The sequence below is a fragment of the Delphinapterus leucas genome, chromosome 6, assembly GCF_059928025.1.
Source record: "Delphinapterus leucas isolate spDelLeu-1000000601 "Yukka" chromosome 6, BTC_Dleu_Yukka2, whole genome shotgun sequence".
In the NCBI taxonomy this organism is placed as follows: Eukaryota; Metazoa; Chordata; class Mammalia; order Artiodactyla; family Monodontidae; genus Delphinapterus; species Delphinapterus leucas.
Window position 1 is genome coordinate 83,138,446 of NC_143134.1, and position 17,390 is coordinate 83,155,835.

A 17,390-nucleotide genomic window follows, 5' to 3' on the forward strand; every position below is an offset into this window, starting at 1 on the left:
GAGGAATTTTGCAATTTTTTTCCCTTTTTCGCCATTGAAAACTTGGCTAGCTGTAGTAATGAAACATTAAAGAATTTGAAGTTATTAGACTGTCAATTTTTTAAATATGTTCTAAATATAAAAATATATGTTCATTGAGCAAATTTTTGAAAACAATGAACAACTTATTGAGGGAAATAAAAGCCACCTCTGCATGTACACACACCTAATCTGCTCTTTTGTCTTAAAAAAGTATCAAAAATATTTTGTCATGTCACTAAATACTCCTCTACATCAGAGAATTTGGTTAAGCTTATGCACCATCTCCCAGGAAAAACGCACAGATATATTTTGAATGTAGAACTCCTGAAGCCCATTCATTAACTCTGGTTGAGACCTCTTGTCATTCTTTTCTTAGTGGCTTCGTAGCGCATTCCTTCAGACGGTGAGCTATTTTTATTTAAACCAATCCCAATTTGGAGGCTCTTAGCTTTCTTCTAGGGTTTGGTTATAAACAATCTTATGACATCATGTTGGTACATAAATCTTTGCCCACATCTTTGATTTCCTTAGAGTAAACTCCTGATGTAGGATTGTTGTTAGGTACCAAAAGCTACTCTCCAGAAACTGATACCAGTTCCTCTCCCAATGATGGCATATAATAGAGTTCCTCGTTCTTTAAGTGATTGTTCAAAGCAGTTAAAATGTATAAATATACTGTACTGTTTTCATAAGTACGGGTATTCTGATTGTTTATCGCTGCATAAGAAACCACCCCGAAACAGTGGCCTAAAACAATGACAGTCATTTATTTTGTTCATGAACCTGGAGGTTGAGTAGAATATTAATTCTTTTACTACACTCCTACTGACTGCAAACAGTACCTATTTGACTAGCTCACAGTTCCGTAGGTCAGAAGTCCAGGCACAGCGTGACTGGGTTTCCTGCTCAGATACTCACGGGAACACGTGGGTTCTTTCCTGAGAGTGTTAAAGCACGTGAAATTTAAGTATAAGACATTGAGCCCCAAACGATGGATGTTCACCATAGTTTGTGTGGGTCACAGAGCTGAAATCAAGATGTCAGTCTGGCTGTGTTAGCATCCAGAGGCTCTGGGAAAGAATGCCTCCAAGCTTCTTCGGCTTGTTGGCATAATTCAGATTCTGCAGTTGCAGGACAGAGGTCCCCATTTCCTTGCTGGCTGTCAGTTGGGGGACAGTCTCAGCTCCTAGAGGCCTCTCGCCTGCCTTCCCTGCTGCAACATTGGACTTCTTCAGAGCCGGCAATGGAGAGTCCCCCTCTTGTCCCTTTTGTACTTCAATTTAGGAAGAGTTCAGGTCCTTTTTTTTTTTTTTTTTTTTTTGCGGTACGTGGGCCTCTCACTGTTGTGGCCTCTCCCGTTGCGGAGCACAGGCTCCGGACGCGCAGGCTCAGCGGCCATGGCTCACGGGCCTAGCCGCTCCGCGGCATGTGGGATCTTCCCGGACCGGGGCACGAACCCGTGTGCCCTGCATCGGCAGGCGGACTCTCAACCACTGCGCCAGCAGGGAAGCCCTCAGGTCCTTTTTATGGAGTGCCTGATTAGGTCACATCCACCTAGAATAATCTCCCTATCTTAAAAAATCAACTTATTTTGAACCTTAGTTACATCTGCAAAATCCCTTCACCCCAGCACCTAGATTTAGGGTTTGATTGGATGATTGGAAGGTTTGTGTACTTCAGTAAGTAGGAGTCTTAGGGGCTCTTATAGAATTCTGCCTATTGCAAGCAGTGTCCCCACTTCAAGGACCTAAGTGTCTTAGTTCTTAAAATTCATAAGAGAGTTTATCAGTGTTCATTTTATTTTATTGACCTTGGTGATGGGAAGACTACCACCTCCGTGAACGGGAATGGCACCGAGCTTCCTGAGTTCCCAGTGTGGCTCTGCTACTTAGTGGTGTGACCTTGGCTGTTACCCTACTTCTCTGCCTCTGTTTTCCTCATCTGTAAAATAACATGGAGTTAGTGATCATTCTTTCCTCGTAGGGTTTTTTTTTTTATATATATATAAATTTATTTTATTATTTTTGGCTGTGCTGGGTCTTCATGGCTGCTTGCGGGCGGGCTTTCTCTAGTTGCGTTGAGCGGGGGCTACTCTTTGTTGCAGTGCACAGGCTTCTCACTGCGGTGTCTTCTCTTGTTGCGGAGCACGGGCTCTAGGCGCACGGGCTCTAGGCACACGGGCTCAGTAGTTGTGGCACATGGGCTCTAGAGCGTAGGCTCAGTAGTCATGGCACACGGGCTTAGTTGCTCCGCGGCATGTGGGATCTTCCCAGACCAGGGCTCGATCCCTTGTCCCCTGCACTGGCAGGCGGATTCTTAACCACTGCGCCACCAGGGAAGCCCCCCTTAGGGTTTTGATTATTAGATTATTTAATGCCCAGAGAACTCCAGGAACAGTGCTTGACTGTAAATTGCTTTAAAAGTGATTACTTTAAAAAAAATGCTTTTGAATCTGCAATTATGCAATTCAGTTATGTTAAGCATGTTCATTAATAGGACTTCCTACTATAAAGAGACCCACAAATAAAAATAGAATTTTTCTTTCTTGGTCTTAACTTTTTATTTCTGACTTACTATGTTATACGCATATGGCTTTTATGGTGGGCTGCCACAAATTTATGTTGGAAAGAGTGGGATTTAAATAAATCTTTACTATGCTAATTTGATAGATTTTGATAATTCATTTCACTAGCATGGTATGATATTACCAGTAGCAGACTAAAATCTGAGTTCACTTCTGGCTCTGCCCCTAAATCCTGATGAGACCTATAGCTGGAAAGGCTTTTGGATATTATACTATGAATTATCATAATATTGACTCTGTTTGTTTAGGAAAAACTGGAGGAGTGCCTAAAGCAGTTAAAGGAGGAAAGAGTAATAAGACTGAAGGCTGATAAACGAGTCAGTGAGGTAAACAAGTTTCTTCTTATACTTTTGAGAGTGTTTTGGTTTTATTTTGATTAGATTTTAAGCCATATACACATAGTATGTGTGTAATATGTTGTAATATGTATATAAAACTGTAATATGTTGCAAATTGGTTGTATCATATGGACTTTTGCATTTACTGGTATTTAGTGATCATATGATCTATATTCCAGAAAGCATATTTTTAAAAATGTGAAAATTTGGTTTTGTGTGTGTGTGTGTGCTTTTATATGACATTAGCTTATTTTCTGTTCATGATTCTTTGATTCAAGAAAGCACTTTTTGTGCATATACTGTATATACAGTAACATAAAAGACATGATGAGACTCTCCTGGCAATGAATTAGGAAAGGGAATCATTTAAATAAATTTAAGATATTGGAAAACTTCTAAGAATGCAATGAAAGATAAAAATATATACTATGATAATTACATTAGGTAATGTACATGAAAGCAGGGCATAATCTAAAAAGTTCTATCTAAATATAATTTATCACAGGGTGAGTGTAGGGAGGAGTTTTTTTTTTTTTTTTTTTTTTTGCGGTACGCGGGCCTCTCACTGTTGTGGCCTCTCCCGTTGCGGAGCACAGGCTCCGGACGCGCAGGCTCAGCGGCCATGGCTCACGGGCCCAGCCGCTCCGCGGCATATGGGATCTTTCCAGACCGGGGCACGAACCCGTGTCCCCTGCATTGGCAGGCGGACTCTCAACCACCGCGCCACCAGGGAAGCCCAGGAGGAATTTTTGAAAGTGCATCCATTGGATTGGCGGACACTCATTCAATAAATGTTGAGCACCTGCTTATATAAGGCAAAAGGGGCATCATGAACATAACGGTCTTTCTGAGAAATACTAGACTTGAGCTTACAGGGGGTTTTAAGTGCATAGATGATGAGCGGAAGGGGAAGAGTGCACGGGGTTGAATATTTTTAAGAAGCCAAAGAAAATATTGGTGATCCTACATTTAATAAATTGGGTTGGGTATGATTTAGGACTTTTAAACGTAAGCATTAGATATTTTGCTCACTAAAGTTAATTCTTAACATTCAGCAGAGTTGTAATATGTTTTGTCCAAATCAGATTCTATATTTCATTTTCTAATTTAAGGGAAACTTAAAGCAGGTAATTTTCTAATGTGGAATGAGGCTCCAATATGATTTTAACCAGTTAGAAATGTGATATTTTGTGAAAGATCATTAATAAAATGATAACTTTGGTTTATTTATATACCACCTAAGTGTTATATAGGAAACTTCGTTGGGTGCCTGTGGGTTTCGGTTATTATGTGATGTGGTCTCTGTCTTTACTGGTGGAGAGTTAGGTTAGTTACAAATTAATTACATTTTGAGTGTTTTAGTTTTGTTCCTTGAAACTAGACAAGGCTACTTTTGATGACAATGAGAAAAAATCATGTCAGACATTTTCAGTTTTCTTTTATAGCTGGAACATGAAAACGCCCAGTTAAGAAATATAAATTTCTCTTTGTCTGAAGCCCTTCATGCACACTCATTGACAAGCATGATCCTGGATGATGAAGGTGTTTTGGGCAGCATTGAGAATTCTTTTCAGAAGTTCCACGCTTTCTTGGATCTCCTTAAAGATGCTGGGTTAGTTCATTTCTCTTCATGGCGTTCTTCTCTTTGCAACTATAATGGAAGTTTTCTGAGGAACTGGAGCAGTTTTCATCACTTCCATGGGCATATTTAGTGTAATTATAGGTAATATAGTTGACTTTTTTAAATGAGGAATTAAATTTTTTAAGAACTGCAAAGAGGGAAGCCTGCTTTGTTAGAGTGGGGAGCCCATTATAGAAGAGTAACCTGTAGACAGAGTAATTAGTAGGTATAGTTTTTTGTAAAGACTAAATTGAAGGCAATTTTCATTGAAAGTATTCGGGACTGCATAAGAATTTTCCTATCTTTCACTTATTTGCTTGTTTGATAAGTTTGAATTAAAGTTATTTTTGTCTTAGACATAAAAATTATTGTTAATCGGCGGGGGAGATATAGGTCGGTGGTTCTCAACCGGGAGCGGTTTTGCTGGAAGAGGGAAGTGGAGATGGATAGTTGATGGAGTGGTGTTTTGTCAGTGAATGAGTTGGTGTTGGGAAGGAAGGAACAAACACATTCTTGGAAACTGGAGGAAAGGTGGTAAAGAGGTGTGCGAATGGAGGTGTGACAGGCAGTGGACGAGGTGCGTGGTAGATGTTGAAGCTGCTAGTGAGACAGTGTTTAAAATGGAGGGGTAATAGGTAAGGAGATGGGATGTGTCCTAGAGGATGAATCTGGAAAGGGCTGAGAATTTGGGGGAGAGGCTTGTAGTCTGGAGTAGGACGTGGACTTTTACTATTTTAGAAGTATTTCATGATTGTAGGTCTGGGGAAATCTAAACTGCTCTTATGTGATTTTAATAACCTTTGTCTTTTCTCCTTTCCTCCTCTGGTCCAGCCTTGGGCAGCTGGCCACAATGGCTGGTATAGATCAGTCAGATTTTCATTTACTAGGTCGTCCCCAGATGAATTCTACTGTTAGTAGTCCACCTAAAGAAGAAAAGAAGGCACTTGAAGAAGAAAAATCAGAATCAAAACAGGGTGCCCCAGGACAAATGCAAAATATCCAAGTAAGTGGACAGAACAGCTCTTAATGATTCTAAGAGTGATTAGCAAAAAGGAAATAACCAGGTCAGGGAGAAAACAATAATGATCAGTCTCTAATAGTTCACATGCTCGGGAACTAGAAGACTCTGGAGTCCTTTCCAAATCTGAGATTAGTAGTAAATGTGTGCCCATTTCATGACACTGTATTGTTGTAAATAAGAAAACTGGAAGTTGTTTAGAAAATTTATGAGTTAAAGCGAACTATCCTTAATGAAGAAAGAAAACATTAGAGAACATATTCCAAATTGTATAAATGTCTATTCTATTCATATTTTATCTAGGTTTCTATTTGTATGCAATCAGCTTACAATGAAGGAACGCTAATGAAGGTACATGTACTGATATAGATAATTTTTAAAATAAGTAATCCAGACATAGCTAATAGGTAACATATTATAGTGACTCCCCTGGTCATGGGAATGGGAGGGGAAACCTGTCATCTCTTCCTCCAGCCTCACTTGGAGCCCCCTTCTCCCACCTCAGCCAATCTCAGACTGGTCTTGGGAACTGAAAGCTTGAGAACACAGTCTGGTCACAAACTATATACTATTTACATGTGCCTGGAGGACAGAAAAGAAATTAATTTTCTTATAGAGTAGGGTTTATTTTTAGTGAGGGAAAGGAAATGGGTAACAACTACCCCAATCACCAAAGTCTGAAAATATAGTGGACATAGCCTTGGATATAGCTAGGTTAAGTTGAGAATCACTTGGCAAGATATAATTAGAAAGAAACTGGCTCTGAAATCTTCTGAATAATCAATTGACTGTCCTAATAATAATATCGCAGAGTAACATTGAAGTTTTGAACTCTACTTTTTAATGGTTGGCTTTGTGCATCACTGAATTTTTGTCTTGTCTTTTGTTTTTCCTTCCAGTTTCAGAAAATTACAGGTGATGCTAAGATTCCTTTGTTTCTCGACTCCTTCCAGGTCCCAGTCTCTACTCAGGAGGCCTTAGAAACTTCCAAAGATAACCTGGGGTTCCCAGTCACAGAGCAGCGGCAGGAGTCTTTTGAAGATTTCATTGCTAGAACATGTCCTCCTTCAGCAGATGTCATTTCTGGAACTGGAAGTCAAAGAAAAGAAGAGGAGTTATCTAGAAATAGCAGGTCTTCTTCAGAGAAAATGACCAAAGCAGGTGAATATACCAAAAAATACTCTGCTAAGAAACAACCTGGGAAGGACCTGCATTCCTGCTCCGACTCACCTGTAAAGCAGAAAAACAAAGAAATTGGGCAAAATAATTCTTTGGTTAATAAAACAATTAAAAGTGAGTCTTCGAAAAAACCCATTTCTGTTAAGAAAGAGAGTAGAATAGTGACTGTTTCATCAAAGACAACTAAAAGTAAACTCAGTCTACTAGAACATTCTGAAAGTGATACTCTTGGATCTGATTTTGAATTTCAAGAAAGCATCCATACTCTATCACGCCTAACATAAGTCTAAATCTTTTAAAATTATGTTTTTGCCTTCAAATTTTAATAAATTACTTATGTTTTTAGTATAGCATATGGTGTTTTAAAATACTTGACTGGAAACCATTAGAGAAAGATTTATCTATACTTTTTTATTATAATGAAAGTCTGGGTGTATTTTTCCTTGTGACAGTTTGCACCATTCTTCAGCTAGTGTTTACTGAGGGCTTCATATGTACAGTACTTTTCTGGGTGCTATTGCTTTCAGCAGTGAACAAAAAAGAGCCTTTACTCTCCTGGAACTAACACTCTGGTGGGAGAAAACATAAACAACAAAGCAGGGTAAGGGGTAAAAAGAGATGGGAATAATAAATGGAATAATTTTACCATTTGGTTAACTGTCAGACTATTATAAATCCTATGGCCAGAAGCCATTGACATATTTTAATTCACAATAACCAGAGAGCATCAAACAATTTACCAAGGCACTTAACCGTGTTTATGGATTACAGCAACGCTCTGAGGTAGGGAACTGTTACCATCCCCATTTACAGATGAGGAGACTGAGGAGACGTTATGTGAGTTGCCCAGAATTACACAGCTGTAAGTGGGAAGCTGGGATGTGACCAGAACCCATGCTCTTTTTTTTTTAATGTATGAACTTTATTATGTTTCATTTGTTTCTGATTTATGTGATTTTTTTTTAAAGATTTTTTTTGATGTCGACCATTTTTAAAGTCTTTATTGAATTTGTTACAGTATTGCTTCTGTTTTATGTTTTGGTTTTTTGGCTGCGCGGCATGTGGGATCTTAGCTCCCCGACCAGGGATCGAACCCTCACCCCCTGCATTGGAAGGCGAAGTCTTAACCACTGGACCACCAGGGAAGTCCCCCTTATGTGATTATTTTTATGGCAATTTTTAAAAATTTTATTTTTTATTGACGTATAGTTGAATTACAGTGTTGTGTTAATTACTGCTGTACAGGAAAGTGACTCAGTTATACATTTATATACATTCTTTTTCATATTCTTTTCCATTACGGTTTATCACAAGATATTGAATATAGTTCCCTGTGCTATACAGTAGGGCCTTTTTGGTTTTTTTTTAATATATCCACTTTTTAAAAAATAAATGTATTTATTTATTTTTCATTTTTGGCTGCATTGGGCTTCGTTGCTGCGTGCGGGCTCTCTCTAGTTGCGGTGAGCGGGGGCTACTCTTCGTTGCAGTGCACAGGCTTCTCATTGCCGTGGCTTCTATAGTTGTGGAGCACGGGCTCTAGGTGCATGGACTTCAGTAGTTGTGGCACGCGGGCTTCAGTAGTGACTCACGGACTCTAGAGCACAGGCTCTGTAGTTGTGGCACACGGGCTTAGTTGCTCCATGGCATGTGGGGTCTTCCTGGACCACGGCTCGAACCTGTGTCCCCTGTATTGGCAGGCGTATTCTTAACCACTGCACCACCAGGGAAGTCCCATGTAGGACCTTTTTGTTTATCCATCCTGTATATACACCAGTTTGCATGTGCTAATCCCAAACTCCCAATCCAACCCTCTCCCACCCCCTCCCCCTTGGCAACCACCAGTCTATTCTCTATGTCCCTGGTTCTGTTTCTGTTTCACAGATAGGCAGAACCCAGGCTCTTAATTACTTTGTTATCCTGTTTCCTTGTTAAGAGAGGAACGGTTTAAGGAAGGCACCGAGAGAGAAGCCAGTGAGCACTAGAAGTGCAAAACAGTGGGGCTGTCAGAAAGCACACCTGTCTCCTTCCCCCATCGTGAGCAGAATTTTTAAACAGCAGAGTATGTAAGAGTATGTGATGACACATCTCTGGATTAAATTATGTCTCCCTGGTAAACATGCACAGATAAGTCTTTAGTTCAGCCAGACTGAAAGGTGAGATCAGAGAAAAGCTGGATTGTCAGATTTCTTCTAGAAGGTCCTGCCTGATTGTTACTAAGAGGGCTACTACAGTTCAGTTCATTAGTCATGGATTGAGTGTTAGAGGAGTGAAACAATGACCAAGATGTAGTGTTGGCCCTTTAGCAGTGGAGTGAGAGGGGAAGACGCACAGCAGATGTCTTATCCTGCACGTGACATGCTATGATGGGCATATTCAGGGCGTTTGGTCAGTGTTTGTGGAAGAAGAGGGGGAGCTGTGAGGCAAAGAAAAGTCATCGAAAGAGGCAGTCCCTAAGCTAAGTCTTAAAGGACTTGTGAAAAACTGGTGAGTCGGCCAGTGAAGGGAAAGGACACTCAAGGCAAAGAGGACAGCGGAAGTCCAGAGCCGTGAGTGTGCGAGGGGTGTGTTATGGAGCCACAGGCACAGGCTCTGGAGGATCAGTGCAGTGTCACCAGGCAGTGGCAAATGCCCCTAAAGGAGGCAGCAAGGAGGAGAGCAGGTCTTAAGCACCCATGTACGTGGAGCTGGTTTCCTCAGAAAGTAGCTAAGAATGGAAAGGACAAGTTCAGGTGGCATTTTAGACCACTGACGTCAGTATGGATGAGGAATTTGAAGAAGCCTAGAGATAATTATGCCCCACTCTTCTGAGGAGCAGTGTTTTCTATTTTCGAGTGGGACTTTCACGCTGCCACCTCCTCTCCTGTCCCTACTGAGAGGTTTATAGGCCGGCAGAAGGGAGAACCTAGCTTAAGTAAAGTTAATCGGGTTTCTTTACGGTACAGCTCCTCGGGGCTGCTGTAGGCTAGTGTTCATTCTGGATCGTCACAGCAGGCGTATGGTACACAGCCATCCTCAAATATATTTGATTGTAGAGTCCTTTTTTAATAGAAGTGTCTAACAACTGGTTCCACCAAACATCAATTTGGTAACTTCTAGACCAGGTAGTAGCAAGAAGAAAGGGGTCTGAAATAAGGTATAGATGAAGGGAGGAAATAAGTTCTAATTTTATTTAGAAAATTACAAGCAAGACTTGGTCTTGGGAAGTAAGGAAGAAGTAGGAGGCGGAGGCTGGACCCCCATCTGTGTGACTAAGTTTGGGTGGTGGTATCATTGAGTTTGGAAATAGGGAATAAAGAACTGAATTGGGGAAAAGACTTTACTTCTGGACATGTTGAATTTTAAAGCACCTGTAGAATTCAGGAGATAAACTGGTAGATAACTGGATATGCATGTGAAGACATGGAAAGATAAAAATTTGAATGTCATCAGCACATATAAGCAGTCATTAAAATCATGAAAATGGATGAGATTTCAGAGAATTGTGGGTACTGTCAAAGTTTAGGTAATAAGCAGAGAAAGAATTCTGGGAAGGAGAGAGGTGATAGAGTTTCAAGAAGGAGGAAGTAGATGACAGTGTCATACTTCAGAGACTGTAAGTGTCCATTGGATTTGGGCAGTTAGGTCCGCAGTGACCTTAGAGCAGTTCAGTGAAGTGGTGAACAAGAAAGCCAGATTGCAATAAATTGAGGGTGTAGGGCTGCCTGTGGGGGCCAGGCGGGGCTAGTGAAGACAGTGGGAATAGGCTACTCTGAAGGAGTTTGGATGAAAAGAGAAAATAATTAGCAAAAAAGAATTTTTTAGAATGAGAAGGACTTATATTTTATATGTTGAAATGAAGGAACCGATAAAGAAGATCCTGAAGATGTAGATAAGTAACTTAGAGAATTGGGGAAACATGGAAATATGGATAAGAAAGAAACCTTGCACAGTATATAAAAAGCACTTATATCCTTCGAGTTGGATGGATACTGGTAAGTTTGGGAGGAAATAGAGGTAAGAAGAGATAGAAGTTAAATGACTTTATACTGATAGCCTCAGTTTCCTTTGACACAGATTTTTCGGAGACATATATACACATACATAATTATAGTTTTAAAATTCTTTCATATTTACGTGTTTTATTGATCATTTGAAGTGATTCCATTAAAAATTATAAATATGGATACTTTGCTGCTTAATATGTACAATTTCAGTACTTCGTTAAACTTTCAATACTCAACCTAAGCAATGTCACTTAATTGGAATTAAATATTTTCATTTGGGTTAGAGTTTAGGAGCATGTACCTTTACTGAGAAATTACTGTGTACCTTTGCTGAGTGTTTACCAGAGCATACGCAATCTATGCAAACAGGAATTCTGTTTTTTTTTTAAACAGTGTCAGATGTGATACAGTAGCAAAGAGCTTGTCATCTTGCCCTAAATATGCCATAATTACTTTTGGTCAAAAATTACTGTTGTATGCATTCCCAATACTGTGGCCAGGAATCAGTCTAATTTCAAATGGATATTTACAAAATAATCCCTAATCTCAAAATAGTAACACTTGATTTTCAGAAGATCAGCAAGATGGTTAATTTTTTAGAAGATCCTGATTATAAACTACATACGAGAACTTATGGTTTAACATGGATCACTGAACACATTCTTTTACTCTTCCAGAGTCCCATTGAAATGACTGGAGAAATATTAAAACAAAAATAAATTAATAGCAGAATTGGAAAACCAGAAAATGAACAATGGGGACTTCCTAGAAGATAAAGAGCAGATTATTGAAAGATGAGTTAATTGAAGGGTGGAACAGCTAAGCCATTCCGCTTACCTCTTTGTGGAGTACCTAATTATGGAGTTCGCCACCAAGCTCAGGCTAAGAAAGCAGCTCTCTGAAGTGGGGGTCCTGACACAGGAAACACTGGGATTGGAGAACAAGGGCATTATCCAAAATGACTACAAGCAGGAACTGAAGATAAGCTGCCACACTTCTGGTTACAGGTGACCTGCCACCCCCTTTATAATCACCAGAGTGCCTATAATCAGAATTTGTATTCATTGAAAGTGAACCAGAATTCTCATTTGGCTGAGGAAAAGCACTTCAAACCTTAGTCTTAGGCCCTCATCTATAAATATGCCAAGAATCATCAAATTTGAAGAAAACCACTAACATAAAAGGAGACACCAAATTAAAACAAATTAACCTGTTCAAGAAAGTAGTTACTAGAAGAAACAGAAGAAGTTTAAAAATTAGTACAATTAGGATCTTCAAAGAGTCATGGGGATGTTGCATCCATAAAGAATAGGATGCTAGGAAAAAGATATTTAGTTTTTGGAAATTAAAAATACGATTGTGAAAACAGAACATTCAGAAGATGGACTAGATAGCAGAATAGATTCAGTTGAAGCTTGAATTCATGAAATGGAAGATCTGATTGAGAGATCCCCTTAATATGCATTGCAAAGGGATGAAAGATAAAAGTTATGAAAAAGAAAGACTCCTAGAAGAACACGGGAGTTGGCATACAGTAAGTGCACAGATATTTGTTGTATGAGATAGTGCAGGTATCAGTATGAGCAATGAATCCATGGAAGATTTCAAATCAAAGGAACTGATGATGCCATGTGATCTGTGTTTCCCCTTTATAATCACCATGGATGCCTATAATAAGGAAAAATCTAAGTAAATATTATGCATATGTAAAAATGAAGTGAGCTAAAATTCTAAGCTTTAACATGAATGGAGGCAGGGCATAGAAAGTGGAACAGTGTTCAGGATCTCGTTTTATTCAAGGCAAGAATATAGTGTTTACCTCTAGCTGTGATAGAAAAATATATTTAAGTATATTTGAAGTGAAAGGCATATCAGTGGGGATAGGTTATGTGACGATACTTCAGCCACAGGCCTGAAATCTTAGTGACTTAAAGCAACATTGGTTTATTTGTGCTCATTCTGTATGCGTTTGGCAGATTGGCTAGAAGCCCTACTCCATATCCCCCTCAACCTGGGAGCCAGCTGACAAAGCATCACTATTTGGAACATTGCTTGTTACAATACCCAAGCAAAAATAGATTGTGATGCAACATACCCTGACTTAAAGCTTCTGCCTAGATGGAACGCATGTCACTTCTCACATTTCATTGGCCAAAGAAAATCACATGGCACGGCTGAATTCAACTGAGCAGGGAAGTGCAAACTTACTGTGTGCCAAGACAAGGAGAGAGAGAAGCAAATATACGTCAACAACTTTAATAGCCCCCAAACCACCAGGAAATGGGGGATGGAATTTAAAAATCCAAGAAAAGGCAGGAAAGAAGAAACAAATAGGAACACACACACACACACACACACACACACACACACACACATACAGACGGTAGCAAGACCAAATGCTTTTCTCACAATAAATGTAAATTAAATTCTGGAATTCCTTAAGCTTGAGTAAAAAAAACAATCCAACTATGTGCTATTTGCCAAAAAAAATGTCTAAAAGACTTTCATGGATTATAAAGAAGTAAATGAGCATACCAGGCAGATGCTAACAAAAGTGTATATGACTATGTTAACCTCAGAATAAACAATAAATAGGACTCGATGAAAACCATTAAGTGGGAGAAAGTAAAAGCATTTCTCTTCGGTTGATAAAAAGTATAGTTTTGCAGAAAGATTATTTGAAATCGGTTCTGCAATCTAAAAACTCAGTTTCAAAATGTATAGAGCAAAAACAGAAATACGAGGAAAAGTGAGCAAACCAATTATGAGAGAGACTTTAACACATCTCTCTTCCAAATCAGTGGATCTACTGCTACTCACTAAATAAGAAAATACTGACAGAACCAAGGGCTGGTGAGGATGCAAAGTAACTGAAATTCTGGTGGAAACAAAATGATGTAGTCCCTCAAAACAGATTGGCAGTGTCTTTAAACATAAATACACCAGCAGTTTCACAAGTTACGTGAAAACTTATGTTCATGTAAAAACATGTATGTGGTGTTTATAGCAGCTCTATTATAATCATGAAAAAGTCTTCCTAAAGGTGGATGGATAAACAAATGATGGTGTGTCCACACAATGGAATACTACTCAGCAATAAAAAAGAATAAATTATTAATACCTATGTCAACTTGGATGAATCTCAAAGTCACATGCTAAGTGAAAGAAGCCAAAAGGTTACATCTTGATGTAATCTCAAAAGGTACATACTTTATGATTCCATTTATGTAATCTTCTTTTTTTTCGGCTGCATTGGGGCTTAGTAGCGAGATGCGGGATCTTCGCCAGGGCACGCGGGCTTCAGAGCGCGTGGGCTCTGTAGTTTGCGGCACACGGGCTCTCTAGTTTAGTTGTGGTGCATGGGCTTAGTTGCCCCACGGCATGTGAGATCTTAGTTCCCTGACCAGGGATTGAACCTGCGTCCCCTGCACTGGGAGGCGGATTCTTAACCACTGGACCACCAGGGAAGTCCTATTTATATAATACTCTTGAAAAGGCAAAACGATGGTGATAAGAGACTAGGTGAGTGGCTGTCAGGGGTTGGGGTGGGAAGGTTTGGTTACAAAGAGGCTGTGCAAGGGAGTTTCTTTCAGTGATGAGCTGTTCCTTGTTTTGGTTGTATTGGTGGTAACATGAATCCATACTTAAGTTAATTTAAGGGAACTGTACCCCCCCCCAAAAAAAGCATCATTTTTACTGTATAATAATTGTAAAACAAAAATCTCAGGCCCACCCCCCTCCCATCAGTAGGTTAGGAGAGGGAAGATACATAAATATTTTGTATCCATCATGAATTCAAATCATTCTTTATATTTTCTATCCATCAGGAATACAAAATGTTTTCTTGGAAAACTTATGAACTGTTTATAGAAGGGATTCATATAAGGGTAAAAAAGTACAGAATGCAGACCTGTTTGCTTTCATAATACAATAAAACTAATAATAAAAGGCTTGTCCACTTGGAAATTTTTAAATTACCTTTTAAATAACTCATTTATAGGGGAATTCAAAACAAATTACAAACTATTTAGAATTAGTAAAAAATTACTTCTCAAAACCTACAGGATTCTGCCAAATCAGGAATTAGAGAAAATTTTATAGATTTTATTTTTCAGGGAGTAAGAAAACTGAAAATAGGTGAAATAACAATTTAACTTTAGAAGCTAGAAAAAATGATGAACTAGAAGAAAGACATGAGGAATTTTAAATGTTAAAAGCAGAAATTAATAAAATAGCAAAAAAATTTTGATCAATGAAACTAAAAGGTTTTTAAAATAAAAACCAATAAAAGGCAAACCTTTGGAAAATATGACAAAGAAAAACAGCTAGCATTAGGAATAATTTTTAGAAAGATAACTACAAATAGACTTTTTAATTACAAGGGAGTACTGTTTATAATTTACTCCTGATATGGTTGTATAACTTCATTCCAATAATTTTGAAAGACTAGATGAAATGCGCTAACTTAAAAAAAAATAGAGATTCTAAAAATTGGCAAAAGATGGAAAATGTAAATAGACCAAACATCTTAGAAGAACTTGAAAGAGCAGTATGAAACTTTTTTTTAATATAATTTTATTTTATTTATTTATTTTTCACTGTGTTGGGTCTTCGTTGCTGTGCTCAGGCTTTCTCTAGTTGCGGTGAGCAGGGGCTACTCTTCGTTGTGGTGTGCGGGCTTCTCATTACGGTGGCTTCTCTTGTTGTGGAGCACAGGCTCTAGGCTCGCAGGCTTCAGTAGTTGTGGCTCGCAGGCTCAGTAGTTGTGGCTCACAGGCTTAGTTGTTCCACGGCATGTGGGACCTTCCCAGACCAGGAATTTAACCCGTGTCCCCTGCATTGGCAGGTGGATTCTTAACCACTGTGCCACCAGGGAAGTCCCTGAAACTTCTTTTTAAGAGGCAAATACTATTAGGCACATCTTTAAGGAACACATTTATTTGTAAACCATTGCAGAGGATAGAAAAAAGACATAAAACTTCCTAATTCGTTCCATGTGGTTAGCATAATCCTGATACCAAGACTGCACAAATAAAACAAGGAAAATTATAGGCCAGTCTCAACAGAAGTGCAGAATCACTGTGGCTCACTAAATTAACAGATTAAAGAGTACCATATCATCTTCAATGCTAAAAAAAGCATTTGATAAATTCAGCATCCTCTGATACTCAACAATCTAGAAGTAGAAGGAAACTTTCTTATCATCCCATCTTGCTGACTCAGAAAGAAGACAAAAATAGTACTAAAAAGTAAACTCGATGGAAAGTGAGACAACTATGATTGTAAAGTTTTTTTGGACAAAAAGAAACCTTGTAGTTACCTACTGGCATGCTGTTGCAACGAATGAGAAAGCTTGTTAAAGAGGCAGGGCACACCACCAACACTGCAATATCAAAAGCTTCTGTATACACTGGCAGTAACCAATTAGGAAATGCATGGTGGAAAAGAATGCATTCTCTAGAAAAGGTCAGCAGAAATCTAAGGCCTATGTGAATTTTAAAAATCTATACTGAACGGTATAAAAGGAAACCCCCAAAATGGAGAAGCATGCCACATTTCTGTATGAGAAAACCTAACATAAAAAATGCCAGTTCGGGCTTCCCTGGTGGTGCAGTGGTTGAGAGTCCACCTGCCGATGCAGGGGACACGGGTTCGTGCCCCGGTCCGGGAAGATCCCACATGCCGCGGAGCGGCTGGACCCGTGAGCCATGGCCGCTGAGCCTTCACGTCCGGAGCCTGTGCTCCGCAACGGGAGAAGCCACAACAGTGAGAGGCCCGCGTACCGCAAAAAAAAAAAAAAAAAAAGTCAGTTCTATCAAATTAACATAAATTCAAAGCAATTTCATATAATCATAGCAAGGTTTTTAAGTGGCTATAACAATATAATTATAAAGATCATCTACAAGACAACGCATGAAACAATTTTTGCTATCAAAGCAATCCATGGAGCCAGAGTAAATGAAATAGTGCACTATAAGCACAGGAATAATCAAATAGGTTAAAGGCACAGAACAGAGAATCCAGGAACAGAGCAGTATATATACATATGGGAATTTAATATTTGGAAATGCCATTATAAATAAGTAGGGAAGAGTTGAACTAGTCAGTAAATGATGTTGAGATTATTTACTACTTGGAAAACATTTTCTTCTTTCATACCATGAACCAGAAATGAAATCCAGATGAATTAAACATGGAAACATAAAAAAAAGAAGGAAATACTGGAAAAAATCTCTAATAAATGGGTGAGGAAGGCCTTCCTAATCAAGACACAAAGCCCAATATCCATGAAAGAAAAAAAAAAACTGATAGATTTGATTACCTTAAAAAAAAACTTCTGTACACAACTATAAATAGGAGACAAAAGATTGGGGGATTATGTGAAATATAACGAAGTTAAAGATCCTTAATATAAAAGCACCTAGAAACCAAACAAAAGATGAACAAAAGATATAAAAATATTTTTATAAAGAAGAAATATAAACAAACATGTATAAACTTCCAACTTCATAAGCAGTCAGAAATTAAAATGAATACCATTTTCCCATCCCTTGAAAAGGCAGATATGAAAGGATTGGTAATAACTAGTGCTGGACATAATGAACACTCTGTCATTGTTGGAGAAGGTATAAATCCATGTAGC

The 17,390-nt window shown here is 38.8% G+C and overlaps 1 protein-coding gene across 5 annotated transcripts in view; it reads left to right on the forward strand.

Annotated features, from left to right (window-relative positions):
- CEP78 (centrosomal protein 78) overlaps positions 1-14,775 on the forward strand; it is a 40,415-nt gene extending 25,640 nt beyond the window's left edge. The window contains exons 12-16 of one of the 5 annotated variants that reach the window (XM_089913325.1): positions 2,854-2,931; positions 4,389-4,555; positions 5,396-5,567; positions 5,886-5,933; positions 6,482-14,775. In XM_089913325.1, the coding sequence (XP_089769451.1) occupies positions 2,854-2,931; positions 4,389-4,555; positions 5,396-5,567; positions 5,886-5,933; positions 6,482-7,045 (1,029 nt within the window). In that variant the 3' untranslated portion in view covers positions 7,046-14,775. The remainder of the gene's footprint in view (positions 1-2,853; positions 2,932-4,388; positions 4,556-5,395; positions 5,568-5,885; positions 5,934-6,481) is intronic. The other 4 variants (XM_022573462.3, XM_022573463.3, XM_089913326.1 and 1 more) reach the window with 4 other exon arrangements.
- The last annotated feature ends 2,615 nt before the right edge of the window (positions 14,776-17,390 follow it).